The sequence below is a fragment of the Hermetia illucens genome, chromosome 2 (genome assembly GCF_905115235.1).
Source record: "Hermetia illucens chromosome 2, iHerIll2.2.curated.20191125, whole genome shotgun sequence".
Classification (NCBI taxonomy): domain Eukaryota; kingdom Metazoa; phylum Arthropoda; class Insecta; order Diptera; family Stratiomyidae; genus Hermetia; species Hermetia illucens.
Genome location: NC_051850.1, coordinates 3,951,620 through 3,977,779, shown reverse-complemented (window position 1 = coordinate 3,977,779; position 26,160 = coordinate 3,951,620). Strand labels below are relative to the sequence as shown.

The 26,160-nt window shown below is 45.5% G+C and overlaps 1 protein-coding gene across 1 annotated transcript in view; it reads left to right on the top strand.

Moving 5' to 3' along the window:
- Positions 1–10,621, top strand: part of LOC119647845 (chitin deacetylase 1) — a 67,451-nt gene extending 56,830 nt beyond the window's left edge. Inside the window, exons 5-6 of the mRNA XM_038049102.1 lie at positions 8,311–8,629; positions 8,703–10,621. Of these exons, the coding sequence (XP_037905030.1) occupies positions 8,311–8,629; positions 8,703–9,531 (1,148 nt within the window). The 3' untranslated portion in view covers positions 9,532–10,621. The remainder of the gene's footprint in view (positions 1–8,310; positions 8,630–8,702) is intronic.
- The last annotated feature ends 15,539 nt before the right edge of the window (positions 10,622–26,160 follow it).

The following is a 26,160-nucleotide window of genomic DNA, read 5'->3' as shown; positions in this document are numbered from 1 at the left end:
GTATGGTAATATCCGAATAATTGGCCATTTATTGCTTTATTGCCATCGGAAATGTTCGCGGTTGTAACGAGATTGATAGTGCTTCCTGTTAATGATTTTAGACAGTTGTGAATATGCCCTCCAAATTTAGTTTTCCCCTGTCGCAGGATCTTGGCTATAGCCTGGGCTCAAAACTATTTCTTGTTTAGAACGGAATCGTAGTTGTCTTTTTATTTTATTTTTACCTTTGAGTGTAAGCCCAAAACGAAGAACTTATGGACCAGGAACCTGAGAGGCTGCTTCTCTCTCCCTCCGTCATGAAGTGGATGACGGATTCAGGGCTCTCTTCATTCCAAACAAGAAATATTTCAGCTTCGGCCGGCTTTTGCCCAGAAATACCAGATGGGGTTTCTCCTGAATATAATTCGTAGCTATAATGTACTCCATCTGCTAACCACTTCGGTCATGCTGCTCCTAGGGCAGAGACGGAGGCAGCCTCAGATGAGTTGCCTTTGCCCTGGACCAAACTGAAGTCGTCTTTTCAAAACTATATCAATTTTTGCTGCCAATTTCACTAAATCAAGAGTACAATACTCTCTTAGCCTGAGAACTTTTCCGGGGAGGGACTATTCGTGAGATTTTTGATTTTGTATCATGGTGACCCTTTAGGAAACTTTGGGAAAATGTCCTTCTTTGGGACTCTTTTGTTTATTACTTTCTAAATAAAACAAACTCGACATCGAAGTGCAACTCTTGGAACTTCAGTAATTATTTATTTTTGGCAACCTTTTGAATTTAACACATAATGAAATACGGTAAAAAACTCTTCATAATATTACAACTATTTCCTTTACATTTTACACTCGACTCGGGTCGCATTGGAAATTCTTCTCCATTTTCTTTCCTGACACTGAAGGTAAACAAACTCGACAGTTGATTAGTCGTCTCCTCCTGTCACTGTCATCCCGTCAGCTGTTTTCCGCGGCCATTGGATGCAGTGATGGAGGCGAATCTATAATGGCGCCCAGGTTCGCGCCTCCGATGCCCCGTCGCAACTTTTTTTGAAATTAATTTTTTCGAGTCCTCATACTCACATCAATATTTGTGTTTGCCCTTTTTATGGTATCTTGTACTGGTTGTGATCGATACTTTGCTTCTGAAGGAGAGAGAGTTCCTTGACCTCTGCAAATGGCAGCAGTGCTTGGTAGATTTTTCATTCTCTACGATGAATATTAAGTGAGTATGTTGAAATGAAAGGATGCTGCTGGACGTCCTCACTATTCCATTTTAAATTCCTTTGGAGCTCAAGGTAGATTTCATTTGTAACATCATGAATTGTCGTCCTTGCCAGCAAAAGCCATTTTTGGATGGTACTTGACTATCCCAGCAGCTCATATTCTTTACAAATGGTGGTATACTGGTCCTGGTTTCTATCATCCAACCTTTTTGAAAAGGGCGCCCAATGTGGGGTACATGGAAGTAACCTATTCTGACTGGAATTTTCGTTTTTGAATTGTCAGATGGAAAATTCAATTAGCCTGGAACTGTTATTTATCCAACCTGAGCCTCAGGTACTAGGAGAGCTAGTGGACATCCCTCTTTTTTGCAGAATGGAAAGTTGGGGGGCAGGGGTGGAGATGAGCGTAATTTTTTTTTGTCAACCAACGCGTAAAAAGATTTTATTTCTCGCAATTACCTATATTTCGGGAACAAATACAAAATAGTTTGGGGTTGTTAGGGATAACCTGGCTGCAATGGGGACCTTGATGCTGGGCCCCTCATGTACTATACCAAAAAAAAAGTAAATGACCCAAAATTCCGTATGGAAATCGGTGTTGAAACTGAGTGGAATTGAGACATTTTGGAGCCGAATGGGAAAGGGTGTTGAAAATAGGGGAGGTATCAAAATTTGTGTAAAAATGGGATTAGTCAAAAGAGCAACCCTTCAAATGGTAGCAAGTTCATGATTGGCGGTGAGGAAGGAGGTGAAGTGTGTTTGGTGAGATTGGAAGACAACGATCCACCGTGAATTGTTCGCTCCTTCCATCTTTCTCTAGAGCAGCTTGCATAATCCCATCAGATACAAGCTTAAATTCTCAGAAAGACTTCATATGCATCTACTCGAAACTGAGCCCCCATACACATCCCTCTTGCACTGCATCTGCCTGCAATTACTCCGGGATATATGGTATATATATATATATATGTTCCTTCATCATATTCATGTGGAGTTGTTGAATTTTCTGCAAGGAAAGAGTTTATAATCTTCATATTTGCATAATGTTGGAATTTAATAAAGTCACGTTTAACAGAGTGAATAGATAGTTATCTGTCGAGACGGATAAATTCCGTAAATTCATGCTGAAGAGCATGAGTTGCATATTTAGGATGAGTATGTAAGCAATTTACTCCAATGGTTGGCGCCTGGTTTGTCATGGGACATTTAAATTAACTTGAATTATGTTCTTTGTTGGATGAGGAACTGTATGGGTTTGCACAATGTATGGAAAATGTTGTATTGTTAGTTTGAGGTTGATATTCATTGGACGGCCGTGATATTCTATTTATCTTGATAGTGCAATCTTTTGGATAGTTTGTCTTCATAATTTATAAACAGGGTGAAGCAAGACATTGATATTTATTCACTTCTTGGTTTAAGTGTGAGGGATCTAGATAGCCCCTTTTACTATTCAATTTTGAAGGGAATACGCCTCAGTTTGAGCTATCGTAGACAGGCAGTTCTGATTAAAGTTGGAAGCACGCTGGTGGACCTTCTTCTCCTGCAGTATTTCGACCTCTAGACAACAGATATTGATTCGGAAGTCAATGCAGAAATAGGTCACCAGCTAATAAAGAGGAAAGTTGCCTTTGTGGTTCATGTTAAACGATTGAACCAGTTTTCCAAGCCTTACCTTACCTTATAATCAAAGGAATGCTGGATAGTGGGTATTATTTAGTGCTAATTGGGACCCCTACGGACCCAGTGAATTGATGTATTCTGTGAGAGAGAGGATATTGCCCCATAAACACAGCTAAGGTGTGTAGGGTTGGGGGAATACTGGTTTCATTTTGTTCAGCTATTGTATCATTCCTTGTAGCTTTCATGGAAGCATTCCATGTGGGACGAGTTCGTTTTAATTGTGGCGTTTGGCAGATGGAAAAAAGGATGCTGTGTAGGCTTTAAGCCTTACTAAAAATTGGAACTTACTGAAGACCATAGAGCCCCCTGACTCTTTGTTCCTTCCTTCTAGTTTATGCTTATCTACTGCCTGAAGGAGAAGAACTGATCTGATGTGTTAAGTCTTTGGGGAAGGATAAAAAGACAGTTTCAGTTTATTGTCCACATTGTGGCTTTAGTTTTTTTCAATTTTTCATTCTCTTCCCAGGAATTAGAGGGTTCTCTAGCATAGCGCCCAACATAGGATTTGCAATAGGTGCCTTAGGTATGTCAGCAGGTCGGGAAGAACATATGGGTTACTATCGCCACATTTGCTTAAAAGCATAGACATATGTTCTCGAAAACTTCAACAGTGATCTGACTGCATGCTTCGCTGTTGGATCAGCACCTTACCCGAACAATTTTTCAAGTTATAAGGGATCACACTCCCGTAACCTAGGAGGTATTTAGGCCCACTTGCGCCATTTTAAAGGAGAAGCGACAGATGGGCTGTGGACCTGCTCGGCCACTATTACACTAGTAGATCAGTTCGTCGGGTGGGTGTCTGATATTATCTCCCAGATGGGGAGGGGTTTGTGGTTTGCAGGAAGGTGATGCAAGAAACAAGAAGAAAGTGCACCACAAAGGGACCTTTTTCGTCAGGTCAGTCGGGGGGAGAAATCACCAAACTTAAAGTTCCTTATTTTTCTGGGAGATCATACTGCTTCTGGATGTCCACAGTTAGTAGATTGTACTGAGACAAGGAACGGTGCCCAAGCACCCTTTATTTACTAGTACTTGCCATAAATCCAGGAGAGACGAAATCTGCAAAAAGCGCAAGTATCTCAAATGCGATACAGGCGAAGCAGTGCGCTGATCATGCAGAGGATTAATTGAATCCCCTTTATTCCAGTACTAGATACATACTCTAGCGATGCCTCATCAGGTCAGGGAAGTCAGACGAACTATATAATGGTGTCCAAAAGATTCATCTCAAAAAGAAAAGGACAAACATCGAGGTCTCTGGATTGGGGGAATATTAGCCGGGATAATCTGGTTAGTAGTTGGCGTCACTCCCCAGATGAGGGGTGGGATTAAAAACGAAAGCTGTGGTGGTAAGGAAGGTGAGCAAAGGCTGTTGTTCGCGACTAGTAGAACTGAGGGAGGAAGAAGCCAGGAGATGAAGCTGGCAGTTTCCATGGCTGATTACGCGTCACGTGAATGTGCTTTGTTGAGTATATCCCACCATAGCTGATCGTGGATGGGGTAAAAAGCATGGACAATTTTTTTTTTTGTTTAGGGGTTAAGGAGTCCTAAGCCTGCATCCACTGGATGTTGGACCAGATTAAATGGAAAGCAACTTAATCCCACTGTTTTGAGGCAGGGTCTGATGAGTTGCCTCTACATTGGTAGCAAACCATAAACCGTCTTCGACCCTCTTTTCAACCGTGGAGAGTCTTTTGCTGTAAAATGCGAAGTTGGGACGGAAAGTGTCAGGCAGGCTCAGTGTTCCGTTTCGAAATACGCTTCAATCCATGTATCAATGGAGGCGGACAAGCGGTTAAGAACATTTGGGGATATGCTTCGAGGAAAAATGACCCTAATTTTGTTAGGGTTCACTGAGGACCAACTGGCAACTCTTCAGCTTTGTGCCATCTACTCCCTTATTTCGTGACTAGCTGCAGCTCTCCGTGTATTTACTTGCAAAATGTGGACCGCTTTCTACAGCTTTTCCCTAATGACCGGATATTTCCCAAAATCAGGAATGTGGGCGGTCCGTGCTGCATGGGGCGATGATTCCATTTTTGGATAAGTTAAGATGGGATCTGCTCTTAGCGGAAAAATGTCCAAAGTGGAGTACATCGTGGTAAGTGGTAAGACATTCCGTGGTAAGCATGGAATTTACTACTGACTAGGATGGCATACTCAATTGAGTGACATTTGGCAGGTTGAAATTCTGGAATAGTATCATTTCTTTCGCAGTGCTAATTGGTTATTGATTATACTGAAAGGATTGAGTTGAAATAATGGAGAAAGGTTTGGGCATGGCAATGGTTAGATGTTTTCTAAAGAAAGAGCAAAGGATTTCCTAAGGACTGTAGATGGGATTGGGGCATCACTAGTTTACTTTTAGTTCTGGCTCTGCTGACAACTTTGGTCTTGACGATGGCGACTTGCAGAATTGGTCTTGGGTGAATAGAGATGGTTGAAGCATCCCTGGCTTTACCTAAGATGACTTTCAGGATCCATCAACAAAATGCTCCTTCATGGATCCTCGAAAACATTGGATACTACTTTACCAAATTTTTTGCATTACGCACAAAAGGGTAGTAGGGTAGGGTAGGGTAGTAGGTATGACTTTTTTTTATGGCTGGATATGGAAATCTGAGAAAGACACTGCCGCGGGAAGTTGCAGTGGATGAGATTCTCGCACAATAAAACCACCTCCATGTTTACTCTCCTTCTTCTGTGTGGAACTGCCGTAAAGCGTTAGTTCGCGCTTTAAGCGACTAAGTCTTCCAGTCTTCGCGATCTCAAACTCCACCTGAATCCTTTTGCTTACGGAGTTCACCGCACGTCAGTTGGCCTCCTACTTCAAACCTTCTCCGAAAATGTTCTGATGGCTTATGCTGGCTTTCAGGGAGTCTTCCTGTCTGCTGTCACTCTCAGTAAAATCGTTGACAGTATAACATGACATGGTCCGGGTCCTCAGGTGTGCAACCACATTTAGAGCAAAAGGGAGAAACCTCCAACTTGAATCGTTGCAGATACTTCCTGTAACAAACTATTCCTAAGAGAAATTGGGTCACGTTCTAGTTAATCTAGCTTTATTGTGATTGAATCCACTCCTCAATACGGGGAATCAGAGTATGGGTCTAGGGACCACTCTGCATGTCATCCTATTGTTGGTGTTACTTTTGCAGTGCTTCCTGCCTTGTCAATGCTCAGTATTCTGCATCTTTTCTAGATAGATTCATTTCCAATTTCTCGTGCAATAGCACACGGTGTCCTGCCTGAGATTATCTTGAAGGCGCTACACCCTTAGCGTCACTAGGAGTCATGTTTAGCCTTCTTCGATTGGTCTCACACGTTAGAGTTTTCTCCGAGACCTGCCTGAGTATAACAGTATAGAGTGAACTACTTCGGCTACAAGTAATCAGCGACTGTATCTTGGGCCTCGAATGTGAGGCTCACGATGCGTTGGTATTAACCGCTTTTTCTCAGGCATAGTGCAGCTGTCCCTTGAAATTGGTGTTTGCGTTAATTATCAGCCTCAGGTATTTGGTGTCCAACTTTGAAGTAATGATGTGGCCCCCAACATGAATAGTTATCGTATTTTTTTTTCCTACGGCTGGTAATCAAAACTGCCTTCGTCAGCCATTGCCTTATAGCCCTGATAGTTTTATTAGCGTGAACTTCAGCATCTTTGGGTCCTTTCGTAACGACAATCATAGCAAGGTCATCCACGAAACTGATTACCGTCACCTGCTTTAGCAGGGGGAAGACAAGAGCCCTATTGCACATTAAATTCGACAGAATAGGACCCAAAACTGAGCCCTGCGGTACTCCTGCCTTAGGTCTAGCAATGCCAACGTCCTCGTAGGTGCCTTCACTTCGGTGTTGCTTTGCGTGGCTTGACTATAAGATTTAACTGATGAATGCTGTGCATTTCTTGGAGAAGAGGTGGGAACAAAGGGAGGATGTAGGGCCAGGTCAAGTTCTAATGGACATTCCTTGGTTTCAGGTGTTATAATTAGGTGGCAAGGCTTTCCTTTTGCTTTTTGTGCTCCATAATTCTTGGTCTCTTCTGAGATCTCCTCTTCCCCTGCAATATATTTTAGCATTTTTTGGGACTGAAAGCGAGGAACTCTCGGTGGAAAAGATAAGGCTGATAGTGTCTCTTCTTCGTAGATGGCTCTATGGCTGGCTAGAAATTGGATTTAATTGCATCCATGAAGCCAAACAAAAGCCTGAATGAGCCTTTAAACTTGCATTCAATATCATCTCTTCTCGCTTTCTACAAATTTACCGAGCATACCACCTTTTACAGTCTTTCTTTCCTCCGGGCTATAATCGTGATTAGCTCTCTGATTAGCCCATAAAACCTCCGTCAAACCGCCAGTACTTGCACAAAAGAATGTTTATATTAAAAGCAAACTAACACCGCTCCCAGCATTATGTAATTCCATGAAAATTAGTGTTACTTTTACGCAGTCTTTCTTCTCCTCCAAAATTTACTTAACACGATCCGCAGAAACTTTCACCTGGTCACAACCATCGAAGAAATGGCTTATATGCTCTGAGCCGCGATGGTCGTAATATCTCAGGTATGCAGATATCTTTGAATTTACCAGCAAAATGTGCATTCATGTGTCGATTTGGTATCTGAAGATGGTGTACGAATGCACAAGTTAAGCTCAGCTGGTTCACCTTTTGCAGCAGGAAAAGGTAAGGCCAGGTATGACGAGCATGTGTGTAAGTGCATATAAAAGTATCGAAAGTGATCAGACTGAAGAAGAGGCGTCAGGTTTTTTGTGTTGTATTTCACTTTTCGTCTTCGAGATAAAAAAAGTCATAATGTAATGATGGTTATGGCATTATCTGGTTTTCTGCTATTTCGTCGTTTTTTGGTTGAGTCTTTTTTTTTTTTGCGTGAGTGACTTCTTGCTGTTCAGGGAGTACCTTGGGTTATCCAAGGTATTATGATGGGGAACCGGTTGAAAACTTTTGTATGGGCGGATTATGCAGTCATTGAAAGGTGTTGCGAAAGAAATGATTTTTAGGTGATTTTTGGAAAGTGGAATAAATCATTGATTGATTGATTGATAGACCGTCGTTTTAGGGAATTACGTTGGGATTTAGTGGCGGATTGTGGGGCCAAAAATTCTTTAGAGTGGTTTTTTTTAGAACATTATGTGAAACATGATTCAGAATTAGCCTAATAGAAAAGAAACGCGAGAATCCGGCATCTAGAATTTTCTAAGTAGTTTGCGACCCATCGTTCTTACATTTCACACTATGACCATGTTAGGGCACAATAAACCGCATGGATAGGTCTTTACACAAACTTTTTTTTGAAAAAAAAAGCTCTCGCCTTATGATTCCCACTTTAAGCTCAAACTTTTCTCTAGTTAATTAAAATAAATTCTAATCCTCCACCCTCTTCCTTGCAGATATTGATAACGATCCAAATCGCGCTCCACCATGCGACCCTGCCGTTTGCGTCCTTCCTGATTGTTTCTGCTCTGAAGACGGTACTACCATTCCTGGTGAAATCCCAGCCCGTGATGTTCCACAAATGGTCACAATCACCTTTGATGATGCCATCAATAACAACAACATTGATTTGTACAAGGAAATCTTCAAGGATCGCAAGAACCCCAACGGATGTGATATCAAGGCTACTTTCTTCGTTTCACATAAATACTCCAACTACTCAGCTATTCAGGAAACTGCTCGTAAAGGACATGAAATTGCTGTACATTCGATCACGTAAGTTTCCAAAAGGTTATGATAAACTGAAGGATTTTGAAACTAATCTAGCGAATCTTGTCTCCTTGAACAGACACAATGACGACGAAAACTTCTGGTCCAACGCCACTGTCGATGACTGGGCTAAAGAAATGGCTGGAATGAGGATCATCATTGAGAAATACGCCAACCTGACTGACAATTCAGTTGTAGGAGTTCGTGCCCCATACTTGCGTGTAGGTGGTAACAATCAATTCACGATGATGGAAGAACAAGCTTTCTTGTATGACTCAACAATCACTGCCGCCCTCTCCAACCCACCCCTATGGCCATACACCATGTACTTCCGCATGCCACATCGTTGCCACGGTAACTTGCAAAACTGCCCAACCCGATCACATGCTGTTTGGGAAATGGTTATGAACGAGTTAGATCGTCGAGAGGATCCTAAGAATGATGAATACCTTCCTGGATGTGCTATGGTTGACTCCTGCTCGAACATCATGACCGGTGACCAGTTCTACAACTTCTTGAATCACAACTTCGATCGTCACTACGAACAGAATCGTGCTCCACTTGGTCTCTATTTCCACGCTGCTTGGTTGAAGAACAATCCCGAATTCTTGGATGCCTTCCTTTACTGGGTCGATGAAATCCTTTCAAACCACAACGATGTCTACTTCGTGACAATGACTCAAGTCATCCAATGGATACAGAACCCTAAGACAATCTCAGAAGTAAAGAACTTCGAACCATGGAGGGAGAAGTGTGTTGTTGAAGGCAAACCAGCTTGTTGGGTACCAAACAGCTGTAAATTGACCTCAAAGGAAGTTCCCGGGGAGACCATCAATCTCCAAACCTGCGTCAGATGTCCTAACAACTATCCATGGATCAATGATCCAACTGGTGATGGTTTCTTCTAAGTCATATCATATTTTTTTATATAATTACATTATATATATTTTATTTCTGTGGAGAGAAAAAAACCCGTACACCCCCACATATCATCCCTGGAAGGCACAAATTTTTTCCGTGTCCTTTTCAGGGTTTGATGCAAACAAAATGTGAAAGTGTAATAAATCCCTTTTTTTTGTTCCGGTTACACTTCTCATCGCATAGACTACCACCAACTTATCAGTAATTTTTGTATTTCCTTGTTCTCTACTTTTTATATTCATAAAATTTACTTTTATGTAATATTTTTAGAAAGAAAAACCAATTAAACAACAATAAAACATGTGTTACCTGGAAAATACTCAAATATCCTAGAAGGGTCGCCTCAACATGAGCAATCGTTCTGGAACTTTTATCTTAATCTTACTCACTTCAATTCTCTCTCTCTCTCTTCTCCTCTCTCGAACCTCAATCTGCAGCTCAAGCCTAGTTGCTACTTGAAAAAAGGCTGTTCTTCGCAATCTGTATCTTAAGATTGCGAACTATCTGAACATGTGTATCATTTTCACTTCAAACACAATCTGCTCTTCCCCATTTTACCTTTCCAGTCTTCTGTCCTTTATCCTCGTACTTTACTTCTTGCCTCTAAAAAGACTCCTCCCATCCGAGGAGGACCTTAAAGTTAGCAACGACACACTTCCTTAAAATTAATTAAAATCGAAATAAACTTTATATCATTTAAAGTTTAGATTTACACTGAGAAAAGCCTGAAACACAATTCTCTTATTATTTCTTATTTGTTTTTATTAATTTGTATATAAAATAAAGTAAAAAATTAAATATATGAAAAAAAAATAATTACAAAAAAATTGTTTAAAAAATTAAAACTGTTTCTTTTCATTCTGGTTCTATCATTTTTTTATTTATCTCCAAAAAGCGTCGTTTTGTCTTGAAAAGTCGTACAAGTTTTTTAGGACGTTGTCCCCACGTTTTCGGGAAGGCGAATCTAAATTTCTTAAGATTTTTTTTTTCTAGATCTATTTTTATATATTTTTTAATTGCGGGCAAAGTTGCGCTGTGTTAATTTAAGAATGATAGTACGGATAAATCCCTTGGAAAGAAAAAAAGTGTTACAAAAGATAGAAAAAATTAAATAAAGAATTTTCTAAAAATTTTTAAGCGTTTTTGTTTTAATTTTAATAATCTAGTGCTTGAAGTTATCACCAGATAGGATTTTTTTTTTTTTTATGGATGGAGGTGGAAATCTTAGAAAGACGCTGCTGCGCCAGGTTGCAGCAGTGTGTGGGATTCACACCCACTAAAACCACCCCCACTCTTCCGCCCCTCCCCGCGGGACCACCGTGAAGTATTACTTCGCGGGGGAGGCTCTGGTTCGCTATACCAGCTCGTCCATGTCACGTCTCCGTCGCGTCGCCTTCCGAGCTCGATCCAACTCCAGGAGTTTTGTCTGCACCACGGCTACTGCCTCATTTACAGCCATCCAGTTTTCCTCCGACTTCAACATCTCTTCCACCAGGTTGGAGGGCTCGATGTCCGCCCCTAAAATGCTGTTCAACCTCCTTTTCTGCTGCAGAAATCTGGGACAATGGGACATAACGTGCTCCGGGTCCTCGAGTGTAGCACCGCATTCAGGACAGTTGGGAGACTCGTCCAACTCGAAGCGATGCAAGTACTTCCTATAGCCACCGTGTCCCGTAAGGAACTGTGTCAGATGGTAATTCAATTCTCCGTGCTTTCGGTTGACCCATTTCTCGATGTACGGGATCAATGTATGGGTCCACCTGCCCTTGTCGGAGTTATCCCATCGTTGCTGCCACTTGCCACACAACTGTCTTCTGATGGCTTTTCGGAAATCCGCATTCACCTCGGCTGGATTCGCCTTCCGTTTTTCGTAGAACCAGTGTGCCTCGCTCGCTAGAAGATCTATAGGGATCATTCCTGCGATAACACACACTGCCTCCGTCGACGCCGTCCTAAATGCGCTGCACACCCTTAGCGCAATTGGCCGGTACGCCGAACATATCTTCCTCCGGTTGACAGCGTGGTTCAACGCTCCTGCCCAGACAGGGGCTGCGTATAGCAGGATCGACCTCACCACTCCCGCGATGAGTAACCTGCGACTATACTTCGGCCCTCCCACGTTAGGCATCATCCTTGCAAGGGATGAGCTGGCATTTGCTGCCTTCTCTCGCGCATAATCCAAGTGTCCCTTGAAACTCAGCTTGGCATCGATCATCACCCCCAGGTATTTGACAACCGATTTTGAGACGACGGTTGGTAATGAGGACCGCTTCCGTCTTTTCGTCCGCCAGGTCCAGCTTGGCCATTCGTAACCATATGAATGGTATGAATGGCTTCATTTGCATAAAGCTCCACGTCCTCGGGATGCTTTGCAATTGCAACTACCGCCAGGTCGTCTGCAAAACCAATCAGCGTTGTCTCCTCCGGCACGCGAAGGCCAAGCACTCCGTCGTACATTATGTTCCACAGCAGCGGTCCCAATATAGAACCTTGAGGCACACCTACTGTCACAATGTACTCCTTCGGCCCGTCGTCCGTCTCGTACCAGAGAAGTCTGTCCGAAAAGTAACTCTCGATGAGCCGAGCCAAGTAGCTAGGAACACCCAGTTTGGCCAAAGCGCCCTTAATCCAGCCCCAGTTGGCTGAGTTAAGAGCATTTTTGACGTCCAGCGTCACCAGAGCATAGCATTTGCCCATGGCCATTGCATTTCGAGCCAATTCCACGACCTTTGCTACTGCATCGACCGTAGAAACGGGCTCGCCGAAACCCATATTGCCGCTCTGAAAGACCACCCGCAAGCTCGATGAACGGGAGCAGCCTGTTGTATATCAGCCTCTCCAACATGTTCCCCATGGTGTCTAAGAGACAAATAGGGCGATATGAAGAGGGCACGCCGGGTGGTTTTCGGGGCTTCGGTAGCAACACCAGCTTCTGCCTCTTCCACTGGGCGGGAAACACTCCTTCCGCCATGCACGATTCGAATGTGCTTGCGAACCACCTTGGTCTGGCCTTGACCGCCACCTTTAGAGCCCTGTTCGGAATTCCGTCCAATCCCGGAGCCTTGCTGTCCCCAATACGTCTGCAGATTTCCCAAAGTTCCTCTTCGGTAACATCAGGGATCGAGAAGACGTCCTGCTGAGCTGCCAGTTGGGGTTCTCTTTCGTCCTGCTCCTGCTGCGGGAAAAGAGTTGCAATTATTTGCAACAGGACCCGTGGGCATGTCACCTGAGGGGATTTTCGCCCGCGGATCTTCTTCATTACAACTTGGTAGGCTGTACCCCACGGATTCGTATTAGCCTCCATGCAGAGCTTCTGGTAGCATTCCCGATTGCTTCTCCGAATGGCCTTCTTAAGGTTGCTTCGCAGATCCCTGTATTCCTCCTCACGCTCCTGGTGCTCCGGCCTTTCCCTTGTCCTGTGGGAAAGTCTCCTCGCTCGGAGACAAGAGAATCTCAAGGCAGCGATCTCCGTGTTCCACCAGTAGTTTGGCCTCTTGCCGTGGTGCAAACGTCGTCGTGGCATCGTAGCGTCGCATGCTTCGGTTACACGCTGAGGCAGCTGTGTGACCCTTCCCACCGCTGTTCCATCCGGATCATGGGCTCCCTCCAATGCGGCCAGGAATGTCTCCTCGTCGAAAGCTCCGATAGACCAGCCAACCGCCTAAGCCTTTTCACCTCCAGAGCGTCGTTGACTGCTTCCCCAGTTCCCAATGCGGAGGAAGATGGCCTGGTGGTCACTGTGGGTGTAGTGCTCACTTGCCAAGCCATCCCCCTCACCAGTGAAGTGCTAACAAATGTCAGGTCAACGATCGAATCCGACCCTCTTCCTCGAAAGGTGGGCACGCATCCAACGTTGGTCAGCACGGTGTCCAGCTCCGCAAATGACTCCAACAGAATTTGACCTCTGGTGTTCGTCGATCGGCTTCCCCACTCCAGGGCCCACGCGTTGAAATCGCCCGCAATGATTTTAGGGCTGCGGTCTCTCGCATCCAACACCAGACTGTCTAACATCTCCTCATATTGTGCTATGGTTGCACTAGGAGGAGCGTAGCAGCTGTAAATATGGACACCATTGACCTTCGTCCTTATAAAACCGGCTGCCGGGGGGGCCATGACTTCCTGAATGGCCTGTCTTCCGCACGCCCAGATTGCGGCGTTGCCAGACGCATCCACCGCCCAAGTCGCACAACCGTAGTTTCTGTACGGCTCGCAAATAACCGCGACATCGACATTCAACTCTCGAATGGTTTGCGAGAGCAGGTCCTGAGCTGCCTCACAGTGATTGAGATTGATTTGTATCAATCTCATTTGCCTGTGCGGTTCAGCTCCGGACATTTGCTGCTTCCCGCAATATGCCGGTCGTCCACGCCCTCTTTCCCACTACATAACATACACCGTGGATCTCCGGTGCAATCTTTGATGAGGTGGCCGTCTTCCCCACACTTCCTGCAACTCCTCGGCCTATCATGCTGACTAGTGCATGCCGCCGCAAAATGACCGAAATCGAGGCATCTGAAGCATCTCTTTAGAGAGATTTGCTCCCTGAGCCTGCACACGACCCAACCTACTCTTACCTTGCCCGCGGTAATTAACTTAATAGCTGATTCCGCCGGCAAACTAATAATAGCGGTCTGTGTGCCACCATATGCCTTCTTCATCCTTTTTATGGCACTCTGGTCTATATCGCCAAGGTTGAACTGCTGCTTTAGCGCAGCACAGATGTCCCCCCGTGAGGTGACTTCATCTAGGTCCTTGCATTCAACCACTATCTCCTGTTTCCGAGCTCTTACCTCAGCTTCCTCTCCAAGTACACTTTCCACCTTCCCGCGGAAGTTATCGGCCGACTTGTCGGCGGATTTACTTAACTCCAGCATCAGATCCCCTCTCTGTGTTCGCCTAATACGGCTCACACTATCCCCCAAATCCTTCAATTCCGGGTCTGACTTCACTTTTCGGAGGATGTCGGCATAGGACATATTTCTTGGAAATAATTATTATTTCCGGGCGGAGCTTCTTTTTGTCCTTTTTCCTCTTGTTGCTCACCTTAGTCCATTGTTCGGGCCTCCGGGCGTTGGTTTCTTCCACTTTCGTAGGTGTTGTGGCTGCAATCGTGAGATTACCGACTTTCGCGGGTACTCTCGCCGGCTCCGCCTTCTTTGGTGAAGAGGCTTTTTTCTTCTTCGGGACTTGCTGTGGTCCAAGAGGCTCGCTGGTACCGTCTCTAGCCCGTTTTCCTGTCTTCCCGCCTGCCTTATCATGGGGAGGCGTCACCTGCGTTTCCCTTGTGACCTTGCCAACTGACGCTTGGGAATTCTTTTCTTCGAGTGCCTTGATATAAGACAATTTAATGCCTCTTATCAAGGCTCGAATATTTTGGTGGATATTCCGCCTCTCCTTGATGAACTCGCACAGTTCATTTATTCGTTCCCCGAGTGTAACGAACGCCATTCCGGTATGTTCCCGTTTGCTTTCGCGCCTTGCGCCACAAGGAATGATCTCGATTAAGGGACTATTCGTATTTCTTTCAGAGTCCCGCGACGAATCTCGACTACCAAAAAGAACCATTGTTCTCGGTGGTGATCTCCCAAGTTTCGAACTCCTCCTAAAGGGATCCGGTGTGGACCTAATTTCCACTCCACCATTATCTCTTGTAGCATTAGATGCCACAGTAGCCAAGTTTCCCACTACTGAGGCACTGCGGTCGTTGGATATCGACGGCCGGGAGCCCGCTTGCTCACTCCCAAAAACCGCCGGCATTGGGTTTCCGAAGCCCTGCACCGTAAAAAAACTACTTTTCTTCTCTTCCATATTTGGTTTAATTTCTGGGTGTCCTTCCCATAGCCAATTTTTATCCACGGGTGGGCGTTTACTTCCCACCTACCCGGCCTGCGCATAAGGATGCCCATACACGCACATCTCCGGATGCGTGCATGTGCATGCCCATGACACATTCGCCGAGCATTCCCTTATCCGCACGAAGGGACGCGCCTGATGGGAGATTTGGCAACTCCGCACAGGGACCAGATAGGATTTATTTATAACTTTATTATTATTTTTATATTATCGCAAAATGTTTGCCTATCACAAGGATTTATGAATATATGTATTTATATAAATACATGGGATTCTCTTATATAAACTATTCATATAATTTCCCGACTTAATGTCTTTAAACTCATTTCATTATGGGCCTCCCTGTATGTCAAGCAGATACCCTGAGGGTTCTTGTGGATGTTCCTCCTCTTCTTGGTATTCCAAGCTTGGTTTGTTCTTCCTACAGCGGCTGAATAATCAGGTATCGGAACGATAGTTGTCCAACTTCTTGCCCTCTACCTTCTGACCGATAGCTACGTGGACATTAAGGCCCTGTACTCTGCGACGGCATCCTCCTGGCTGGTGATGCAGAAAGGCGTTGAAAAGTCTGAACGGCACGTTCAAAGTCACCCTCCTCTGGGTTGCCGGTCATAGGAGCATAGAGGGGAATGAGAGGGCTGACGGATTGGCCAGACGGGACTGTTCTCTTGGCAGTACTTCCGTGGGTCCGGTTGGTTTCTCGCTGCGACTGTCTAGGGCGGTGTCTACTAACAGTATTTAGCAGCCGCGGACCCCAGATGGCGAAGTGTCACCACCTGTTCCAAGTCAAGGAGGATTTGACCCGTTGTGGGTATGTGTGTGTGTATAGTGGGGGAGAAGCTACAGCTTCTGAGCACTCAGGCCGTGTTGGCCCATTGTACTCGCCTCCTCCGTCTAACGGAATATTCCGGATTCGTTAACGTATCGCAGGATTTCCGTTAGTGGATGTGATGCTACCCGTCGCAATTGGAGGACATCGGCACCAAAGATCTGATGCCTGATGCGTCCATAGGCGGGGCATTCACATAGGAAATGCTCCGTGGATTCCGCTTCCTCATTACAGGAGGGACACGTATCATCTTCGGTAATTCCTATTCTGAACATATGCCCAGCTAGTGAATTATGGCCTGTCAGAATGCCCACAATACACCTGCAAGCCCTCCTGCTTTTCGACAGGATAAACTTTGCGGTACGTATGTTCGGTTCTGGCAGGAAAAGTTTGGTGTGTCGAGCAGCATTTAGGCTCTGCCACCTGTCGTTATGGAAAACTTGTTCCCAGTTTTTGAAAACAGATTTAGCCAATGCTACTGTAACTCCAATTGCTGGCTCCCGTCCCGGCATAGGGGAGATTGACCCCTCTTTCGCTAAAGCGTCCGAGATTTCATTTCCCTCTATGCCGCAGTGACCAGGTACCCAGAGTAGTTCCACCGTATTGAATCTAGACATAGAGTTCAAACGGTTTCTGCATTCCTGAATAATTTTCGAGGTGATCAAAGGACTGCTCAATGCCCTCAGCGCAGCTTGACTGTCACTGCAGATTGCGATGCGCCTGCCCTTCAACCGCTCGTCAATCACCCAGTTTGCCACCCTTAGGATCGCATAAATTTCGGCTTGAAAAACCGTTGCATATTGTCCCAAAGGAAAAGCCCACTTCTCGTTTTTATTCGAGAGGTAGACTCCGGCTCCAGAACCCTCTTCTGTTTTTGAGCCATCGGTGTAGAAGACTTCCGTATATCCCGCCACGCATTCCTCTGGGTCTTCCCAGTCCTCTCTACGCTTCCGGGTAACTTCATATCTTGTACCAAACAGATACATGGGGACACGAGAATCGGAAGGCATTATAAGAACTGGATTCAGTCCTCCCAGTAACTCTTCCAATGCTCTGTGCCCCCCACATCCGTTGTTTTCCTGCCTATGAGCTACTCTCATTGCAGTGCTTTGAATAAATATATCCAGGGGCTGCAAATTGAGTAGTGCATTCAGAGCTGCGCCGGATGTCGTGCTCATGGCACCAGTGATACCCAGACAAACAGTTCTTTGCAGTGCGTCTAGTTTACGGTGAAAACCTTTTTGTCTCACCTTAACCCACCACACTACGGATGCATATACGAACATCGGCCTAATGATGGCAACGTATATCCACATTACCACATGAGGCCTGAGTCCCTATGTCGAGGCAAAGGTCCGTCTGCACAGCCCATAAGCTGTGAGAGCTCGTTTCATCTTTACCTCTACATGTTTGTTCCAAAGAAGTTTTTTATCTAGAGTGACTCCCAGATATTTCACTTCTTCGGAGAGTTGAAGGGTAGTACCCCTCATCTCAGGGAGACAAAGTCCATCCAGTTTTCTCCTTTTTGTGAATAAAACCATTGTGGTTTTCTTTAGATTAACTGACAGACCATGTCTGAGGCACCAGCTGTCTATCAAATCAACGGCACATTGTATATTCCTTCACATCCGTTCCAAGATCCCGATCAACAGCAAGTACAGCCACGTCATCAGCATAAGCTTGAGTGTGTATTGGCAAATTTTGCAGTTCGCAAAGCAGTGAGTCGATCAGCACAGAAGCGGCGAAAGCACACCTCCTTGGGGGCAGCCCCTCGTCGCTTCTGTAGTCAGGTAGCGATCGACCCCTACCTCAGCGCACAACAATCTTTGCGTTAGCAAGGCATGGATCCACTTAATTAAAGCATCATCAACACCATGCACTCTGGCGGCATCACAACGTTTTTGAAAAGGCGCACAGTCAAAAGCCCCTTCAATGTCCACGAACACCCCCATCACGTACTCACCATTGAAAGTTGCATCCTCTATCTTTGTGACCAAAGAATGAAGAGCAGACTCACAGGACTTTCCACGTTGGTAAGCATGTTGGTTTTCACTACCAACCCAACCTGTGACCTAAGTGCGTTTCCACGAATGTGACGCTCCACCAGTCTCTCCAAACCTTTCAGCAAGAATCAAGTCAAGCTGATCTGTCTGAAGTTCTTTGGATTAGAATAGTCATCTTTCCCAGGTTTCGGTATGAAAACTACCTTAACCTGTTGCCAAGAAGAAGGCACGTAGCCCAGAGCAAGACATCCTCGAAAAATGTTTCTTAGAGGTCGCTCTAAATGCTCCATACCCTCCTTTAGCATTGCCGGATAGATGCCATCCATGTCAGGTGCTTTGAAATGTTCAAAGGACAGTATGGCAGCTCTCACCTTTTCTTGGGTAACAACCGTTTTCGCAGTGTTGCAGTTCCCCTTGCAACATTTGCGTGTTGAAGAGGTTGCAAGAACCGTCAACTCTCCCCCTACCACTTCTCTCACCCGTTCTCCCGGGTGGTGTACTTCCAGGAGGGTCTGTACTGAATCCAGTCTGGAGCTCGTGAAAATACCGTCGGGTTTTCTAAGAGAATCCAACTTGGCCGACTCATCCCTTTTGAGGACTCTGCACAGCCTTGAAGTCTCTCTTTCGCTTCCCAGTTCCTCACAGTACGCTCTAAAGGAGTCTCTTTTCGAACACCTCACGAGCCTCTTATATTCACGTTGTGAGTTCCTGAAATTTAACCAGTCTTCGTTCTTGTTACTTTTGCAAGCACTATTTAGAAGTCGCCTGGTTGATTTCCTGAGTTTTTGCAGTTCTCGGTTCCACCAAGGAACCGGTTTACCGCTTTGGCCTCGGGAAATAGGACAAGGCTCTTCATAGCACTCTAAAAGTGTGCAGTTCAGAGTTTTCAATTCATCTTCCAGCACCAAAGGAGTCCTTAGTCGCCTAGGGAACTGTACTTTATTGTCAAGAAGTTCATTGAACTTTGCCCAATCCGTTTTCCTAGGGTTCCGTCTTTGTACTGCAGATTGTTCGCCCGCAATAGTCAGATTGAATTCTAGATATCGGTGATCTGACAGTGAGACCTCGTCTAGCACTCGCCAGTGTGTAATCAACTCTAACAATTATGAGGTACAGATTATTAGGTCAATTACTTCGCTTCTTCTCGGTCCCACGAACGTAGGGGCGCACCCTACGTTTGCAGTTATAAGACCAGCTGAAGTGATGAAATCAAATAGCTTCTCCCCTCTTGGATTGCATTTGCTACTGCCCCAACAAATATGTTGAGCATTCGCATCGCAACCTATGAAGAGTTCGAGACCACTTGATTCTGCATACGCCACCAGATCCCTAAGTTCTTGCGTCGGTGGAGGATACAAAGAATCATAGGGTAAATAAGCGGAGGCAACTATGATGTTTTTCCTCTCGCCATTTATCTGGTATTGTATGATGACCGTAGATAAGTCCTGGGAACAATATTGTCTCAGCATAGTTGCCTATAACCGTCTTGACATCAGGACGCAAGCTTTCGGCCTTATGGATCTTTCGTCGTAGAAGATTCTAGCCCCCTTTACTGATCCAATGCCACAGATTCTGTTAAATCGAACCCACTGTTCTTGCACTAGAAAGATATAGGGGAAATCCTGCAGCTTTGTCATTCTCGCTGCCAACAGGTAGGAGGGAGCTTCCCAGGTACGATCATCTTAGAATCTCCGTAACCTTTCTCGTTTCAGCTAGCGTAGATCGGAGTAGCTTTCCATTTGCTTGTATTAGACCCATGTAATGTACCGACCCCCTTTCAAGGACATTTCGTTTCTTTGTCGACTACAAATTATCGAGCTTGTAGTGGGCTTGTTGCTTACAAATCACCAACTATTCGGCGCAGTCAGCTTCTTCCATGATGTTTCCTTATTTCGGATGTTGTCAATCGGACAAATCGGCTTATTTGGTCTCCCGTAGATCGTATGGATCACACAGTTATGAATGAGATTCTTCTAGTTTTCTTGATTGAAATTTATTGCAGTTATAGCGACCTCTACTTGGGGGGACCAAGTAGTGTCCGTCCCCTATCGGCTGGGGTGTCGTTGTTACATGGAGCATGTTATATTCGCGCTTCTCGATGATAATTTAGTGTATTCCGTGTCCCCTTCATCGTAGTAGGCGGTGACTGTTAGGTATGTGCGTACGGTTTGCACGCTGAGGCTACCAACAACCACGAACCGTCTCCTCATTTTGTTGGCCGATTTGATGACCTTGTTTATGCGCCTCTATCTCAGCGTTGAGTAAGATGTTTTGTGAGGTATGCAGAATTGTAAGCTAATCATATTATAGTGAGTCACTGTCATCGTGGGCCTCATCATTGATCCCAAAAACTTTAACTTGTTTTTTATTTTTGCGCGCCGTGATACTCCACGGTAACTGCACGAACTTTACCATCGCTTCCAGAATGGACTTTACGAATCCGTGTCAAAGCGCATCTTATAGGTGGGGTATCTCATTCTCGGATGACTAATTGTTTAGGCACCACGTTAGATGTCTCCTTGGTCCATTTTGCCTGGAATTGGACATGGTGCCTTCAGCTGTTGCCATCACTTGTAAAGGTCTGGTTGTGATCTATCGACTTCTGGTAATACCTTCAATGGTTCATCATCAACGGTGTAACAACCGGTATCCGGTCTAGGCCTGCCTTAATAAGGAACTCCAAACATCCCGGTTTTGCGCCGAGGTCCACCAATTCGATATCCCTAAAAGCTGTCTGGCGTCCTGACTTACGCCATCGCTCCATCTTAGGCAGGGTCTGCCTCGTCTTCTTTTTCTACCATAGATATTGCCCTTATAGACTTTCCGGACTGGATCATCCTCATCCATACGGATTAAGTGAGCCGCCCACCGTAACCTATTAAGCCGGATTTTATCCACAACCGGACGTTCATGGCATCGCTCATAGATTTCGTCGTTATGTAGGCTCTGGAATTGTCCATTCTCATGTAGGGGGCAAAAAATTCTTCGGAGGATTCTTCTCTCGAACGCGGCTAAGAGTTCGCAATTCTTCTTGCTAAGAACCCAAGTCTCCGAGGAATACATGAGGACTGGCAAGATCATTGTCTTGTACAGTAAGAGCTTTGACCCTATGGTGAGACGTTTCGAGCGGAACAGTTTTTGTGAGCTGAAATAGGCTCTGTTGGCTGACAACAACCGTGCGCATATTTCATCATCGTAGCTGTTATCGGTTGTGATTTTCGACCCTAGATAGGAGAAATTATCAACGGTTACAAAGTTGTATTCTCCTATCCTTATTCTTCCCATTTAACCAGTGCGGTTCACTGTTTGGTGGTTGGTTGCTGGACCAAAAAGTGTCCCGGTGCCAAGGCTTCGATGTCTTCAAGGTGGATAGTGGAACTAGAGGCCACGAATTTCAGCAAGTCTCCCTCTCTCAATCGGGAGCCCTACTGTCGTAAATTCTTCAAACAGGGGGACTATTTCCGCCTCATGACAAACCGCTAAAATGTGGGGTTGCCACTGGAATAAACCATCTATTGACACCGTCTTTTGCAGAGATGGTTGCAACATTCCTTGATGCTGAAGTTATTGTCTGTTGCATCTCCCCCTCCATTTGATTCTTGGCTCCAACAAAGTTGCTGACGTGGTCGTTGTATATTTCCGAACATAATTCTCCTCTTGCTTTAAATCCTTTGAATGCGGCCAGAAATGCTTCGGTTGACAAATCACTGGCCAATTCGAGATGCATGGCCTTCCTCACTATGCAAACAAATACGCAGACGTATCCTTTCAATGTAGCGGTGGAGCCCCAAATTCGACATCCTTTTCTTGAAGATGACGAAAAGCGTTCTAATGTATCAAACTACTTGACTATGCGCAGGCATAGGTATCGAGGACCGTTCCAACGTAGTGGAAGTGTATTTAACCGCTGGTTTTGGCTGTATAGTCAGTTCGTCGGTCGATATGGAACACATGGTCGTAATTCTGTTTCTGGGTAAGACGACTACTTCAATTTTCACCAGTGTAAGGCTGAAACTATGAGCAGTCATCCATCCGCATTCTCGCTGCATCAGTATGCCACGTCTGCTTTGCGCCTGTTCAACGGTACGTTTGGCAACACGTGCCGCAACGTCATCTGCAGAATCAACCAGGCACGACTCTTCTGACATGTGGAGTCTTAACAAACTATTTAGGACATATTGCAGAGGTTCGGCGCTAGAATGGATCCCTATGCTATTTCCGGCGTGATGTCCATCCTCTTCTGGCATGCTAGCATCCTATAGAGCAAGAAGCGGTCCTCCTCAGTATCGGTAGGAGATATGTTAGCTCGTCACGTGGAATGTGCCTAGCATATCTAGATTATTGGCGGCTATGTGCCTCGGCTCGGTGACCGCATCCAGGAACTCCGTAAAAGCATGTGTCATGGTTCTCCTTCCTCTGAACCCGAACTGCCTTAATAGTACGGACGGCTTCAGGAAGTCTATTCATGATGGGTTTTTCGAGCATTTTTCCGATTGTGCCAAGCATTCATAGCAATCGATCTGAGGACAATCACTCAGGGTTACCTATTTCTTCGTTGATCAGCGCGGGCCACGCCACCTTCCAGCGCCAGTTACGCGCTTGGTGGTTTAATGTGACTATCTGTTGAGTTGACTTAGCCCCACGGCCTTCTTAAGATTTAGATTGCTTTGGTGGCCACAATTGGGGCTCAGTTGCGACAAACAACAACAGTACACGTTTCTACTGAGTGCATGACTCATACTGATGGATGCAATACCTATCCAATCTTTACCGAACTAAGGAGCGCTTGAGTTGAAACACAACTCCATGTTTGAGACCCGAAGGTACAACCGAGCTGACAGTATATAAATCAGGAATTCTGAGACATGAAAAATTAGAGGGCTATACCGGTTCCCAAGGTACCAGTAGTACCTAGTAAGTTTTGTGACCCAAACCACTTTAGATGAGTCCCCGTTCAAACTCGGGTCTGATGGCTTTAATTAAGCATTGGACCATTTGCCTCCAGCTTCACCGCGAGGAAGCCAAAGTGAATACAGCGGTTCCCAGTGCCACGGCGTAGATGTTCTCCTCGGTCCTGGTTTTGGTTTGGCCGACAGGGGTGCAGCTCTGTTTTCCTCGCCGCTACCTCCCAGCGACAAGGAAAAGTGCCCTCCTCTAAACAAGAGTTGAACACCCTGGAAAGCAAGTCTGGCCGTTGGTGGAACACCATTTCATAAACTTCCGTTGGGATACCATCAAGACCTGGCGTCTTCTTGTTTTAGTAAGGGTAGTAAGAATCTTTGGGCTCTTTCAAGTTGAAAAGCGGGCTGTCCTCGACGCCTTCCGCGTTGTTCTATCAATTCGCGGTGTCCTTGTAATTATGCATGTACAATGCGGTCCATCTGATCGGTACTAAGTGTGCAGGGTTTTCGCAGAGTTTCGATTTTCCGTGGGATAAATTTATTAGCAAGTCTTCACGGATTCCCATTTACCTCATTTTCTAGGGCACGTAAACGCTGTGCCAAACGGCGGAGTTTATGACACTCTTTTCCAAAGAGGAAAACTTTTGCCGTACACCAGTACAGAGAAGCCTTCTTCTCACGGTTGGGGCTTGGCAATTTTTAACACAGCGTATTTCTGGTCTCCAGCATTCACTGAAGTTGACATTCACTCCTTGGGATCTCTTTCACTTCGATCTCGGAGCACATAGGCTGTAGACTAAAAACTGGAGCCCTCTCCCTTAATAGCCCCTTGACCATTTCGCAGAACGTACTCTTACAAGGTCTCTTCGGGCTTAATTCAACGAGGACTCTGCCAGCCTTCTTTTTCCGTATGTAAGACACTTCTGCTCCACAGCCTTTGGACTTCATTTCGTAGCGGATTTTACTGGCAACTTCCGCAAATATCCTGCCTTCCATCGGTTTAATCAGCAGAACCGACGGTGTAGTTGTTCTTCGTTTCTTCGTTTTTTTCTGCTAGCAATTTATTTTCCGAGGCATCCTTGTCTTTGAGTAGACGGGTTTCTGACGGTGTAGCAATTTGATTTTTTTTGCCCTTCTTTGCCTTCTTGTTTTGGACACTTGAGGCTACACGTCTACTTCAGGCGCATATTCCTCTTCTTGCTTTTTCCCAATGCGATTTGTATTGGGCTGTCTGTGGCGCTTACAGTGTTCTCAGCAGAAAGTGCGGTTATTTTTATTTTTCTCTGCTGTCCCTGTTTGCTGGTAGAAAGAAATGGGGTTCAGAAGTTCCTCCAGTTCTATTAGCTTGTTTTTCACGCCTTTGTTGAGGTTCTACTGAAAGAACGTTGCTGACCACATACGCGTAACCATCTTCAAATATTTCCTGATTCCTCTTCGGCTCTGGTCAGGACACTCAGTTGCGCTTCCACTTGGTTCGTGTCTAAATCCACCTCCTCAGGTCTAGCGAATTTGTCTAGGCTATTTTTTTCAGAGCAGAAACACTGCAGGGTACTGGAGCTGCCGTCCCGGACCGGTAGCCACATCACTTTGTAGGCTTTCTCGTTATTTGGGAGGCGGCGTTTGAGCTCTCGTTCCCTCTTTTACTAGGCGCTACAGAAAGCGACACATTTTTCTCCTTCCGTGCTATTTCATCCACTTTTTGAGTTGTTTTGTTCTTGTTTTGCATGGGGATTTTACCAGCGCATCGTTTGCAAGGGAGCGGATCGCAACAGAAATAACGGGGGGTACCCTCGGGGACAAAAACCCCATTCTCAATTCCCTAGGGCCTGACTTATACTTAGCTGATACCGAAAGCCGCGCAGAGATCGCTATTAATATCAGTTCCATGAACACTAGCTGACCGGGGTTCCGAAGGGGCTGGTCCTGATAAACGTGATAGCTACCATCTTGAATGAGGTAGGGTCACATCACCCCATCGATGTCGGGAACGTCACTCTTCGTAAAAAAAAGTCAAGCGACGACGGCTTTATGGTTTCTTACCAGGGCAGTGGCAAATCGTCAGACGCTGCCTCACCTCTGCCCTGGGAGCAGCGTGACTGTAGCGGCTCGCAGATGTTGAATGCTCCCTTATATGTATAACTCGTAGAACACGACATGCCTACGAATTATATTGAGCGCAAATCCGCCTTATTGACCAGAGCTTGACCAGAGCTGAAAATATTTTTTTTGAGAAAGGTAGACTGTACATCTCGGCTTATTAGCTTAGGCCAGTAATTGAGAGAACTTGAAGAGGATGGTGCCTCTTGCATTTACATAATAACGCTCTTCAGGTGGTTGTGAAGATCACCACCGCCCCCCCCCCCATTTTAGAGGACCAGTGGGTACAATTTGTCTCGTTTTTAGGCGGGAGAGGCTCGCCTTCACCTTTCTCCGTCTGCAGTTTTTCATTATGAAAGAACTTCGAACGATCACCACCTGGAGGGGGAGGCAGGATTTGGTAGTAGGACGATTGGTGTTGGTTCAGCAAACATTTCCCGGGTTTTATACTCCATCGTGGGTACCAATCCAGATTTCACCCTGGACCTATACTACCCATTGACCACCCTTCTTCGGATGTTGTGAGATTTTCAGTACCAACATACTTATTGGTTCAACGATAGCCATTCCATTCAGCATGAGCGCCACCAGTGTTCTCAACAGGTAGCTGTCTAGGGTAATCGCCTAATAGGAATTGGGCTCTCTTCTAGGTGAACTGTAATTGTATTAACTCGTTTCATGATTACAAGATCAACCGGCACTATACCCGCTTAAAGTTTATGTGAACGGACAATTGCCAGCCCCCTCGATACCCGGACCGACGCTTATCCGCCCAAAGACGACAGCTCTCGGACAGGCAACCACCGAACCTTCTCCCAGGATCGTAATTACCTTGGCTCAGTAGTGGGCCCGAGATCCCCCAAAGAAGAAGTGGAATCCTCCGCCAGTATATGCAATTACCAGAACTCCAAAAACCAAGGACCATTTAAAAAG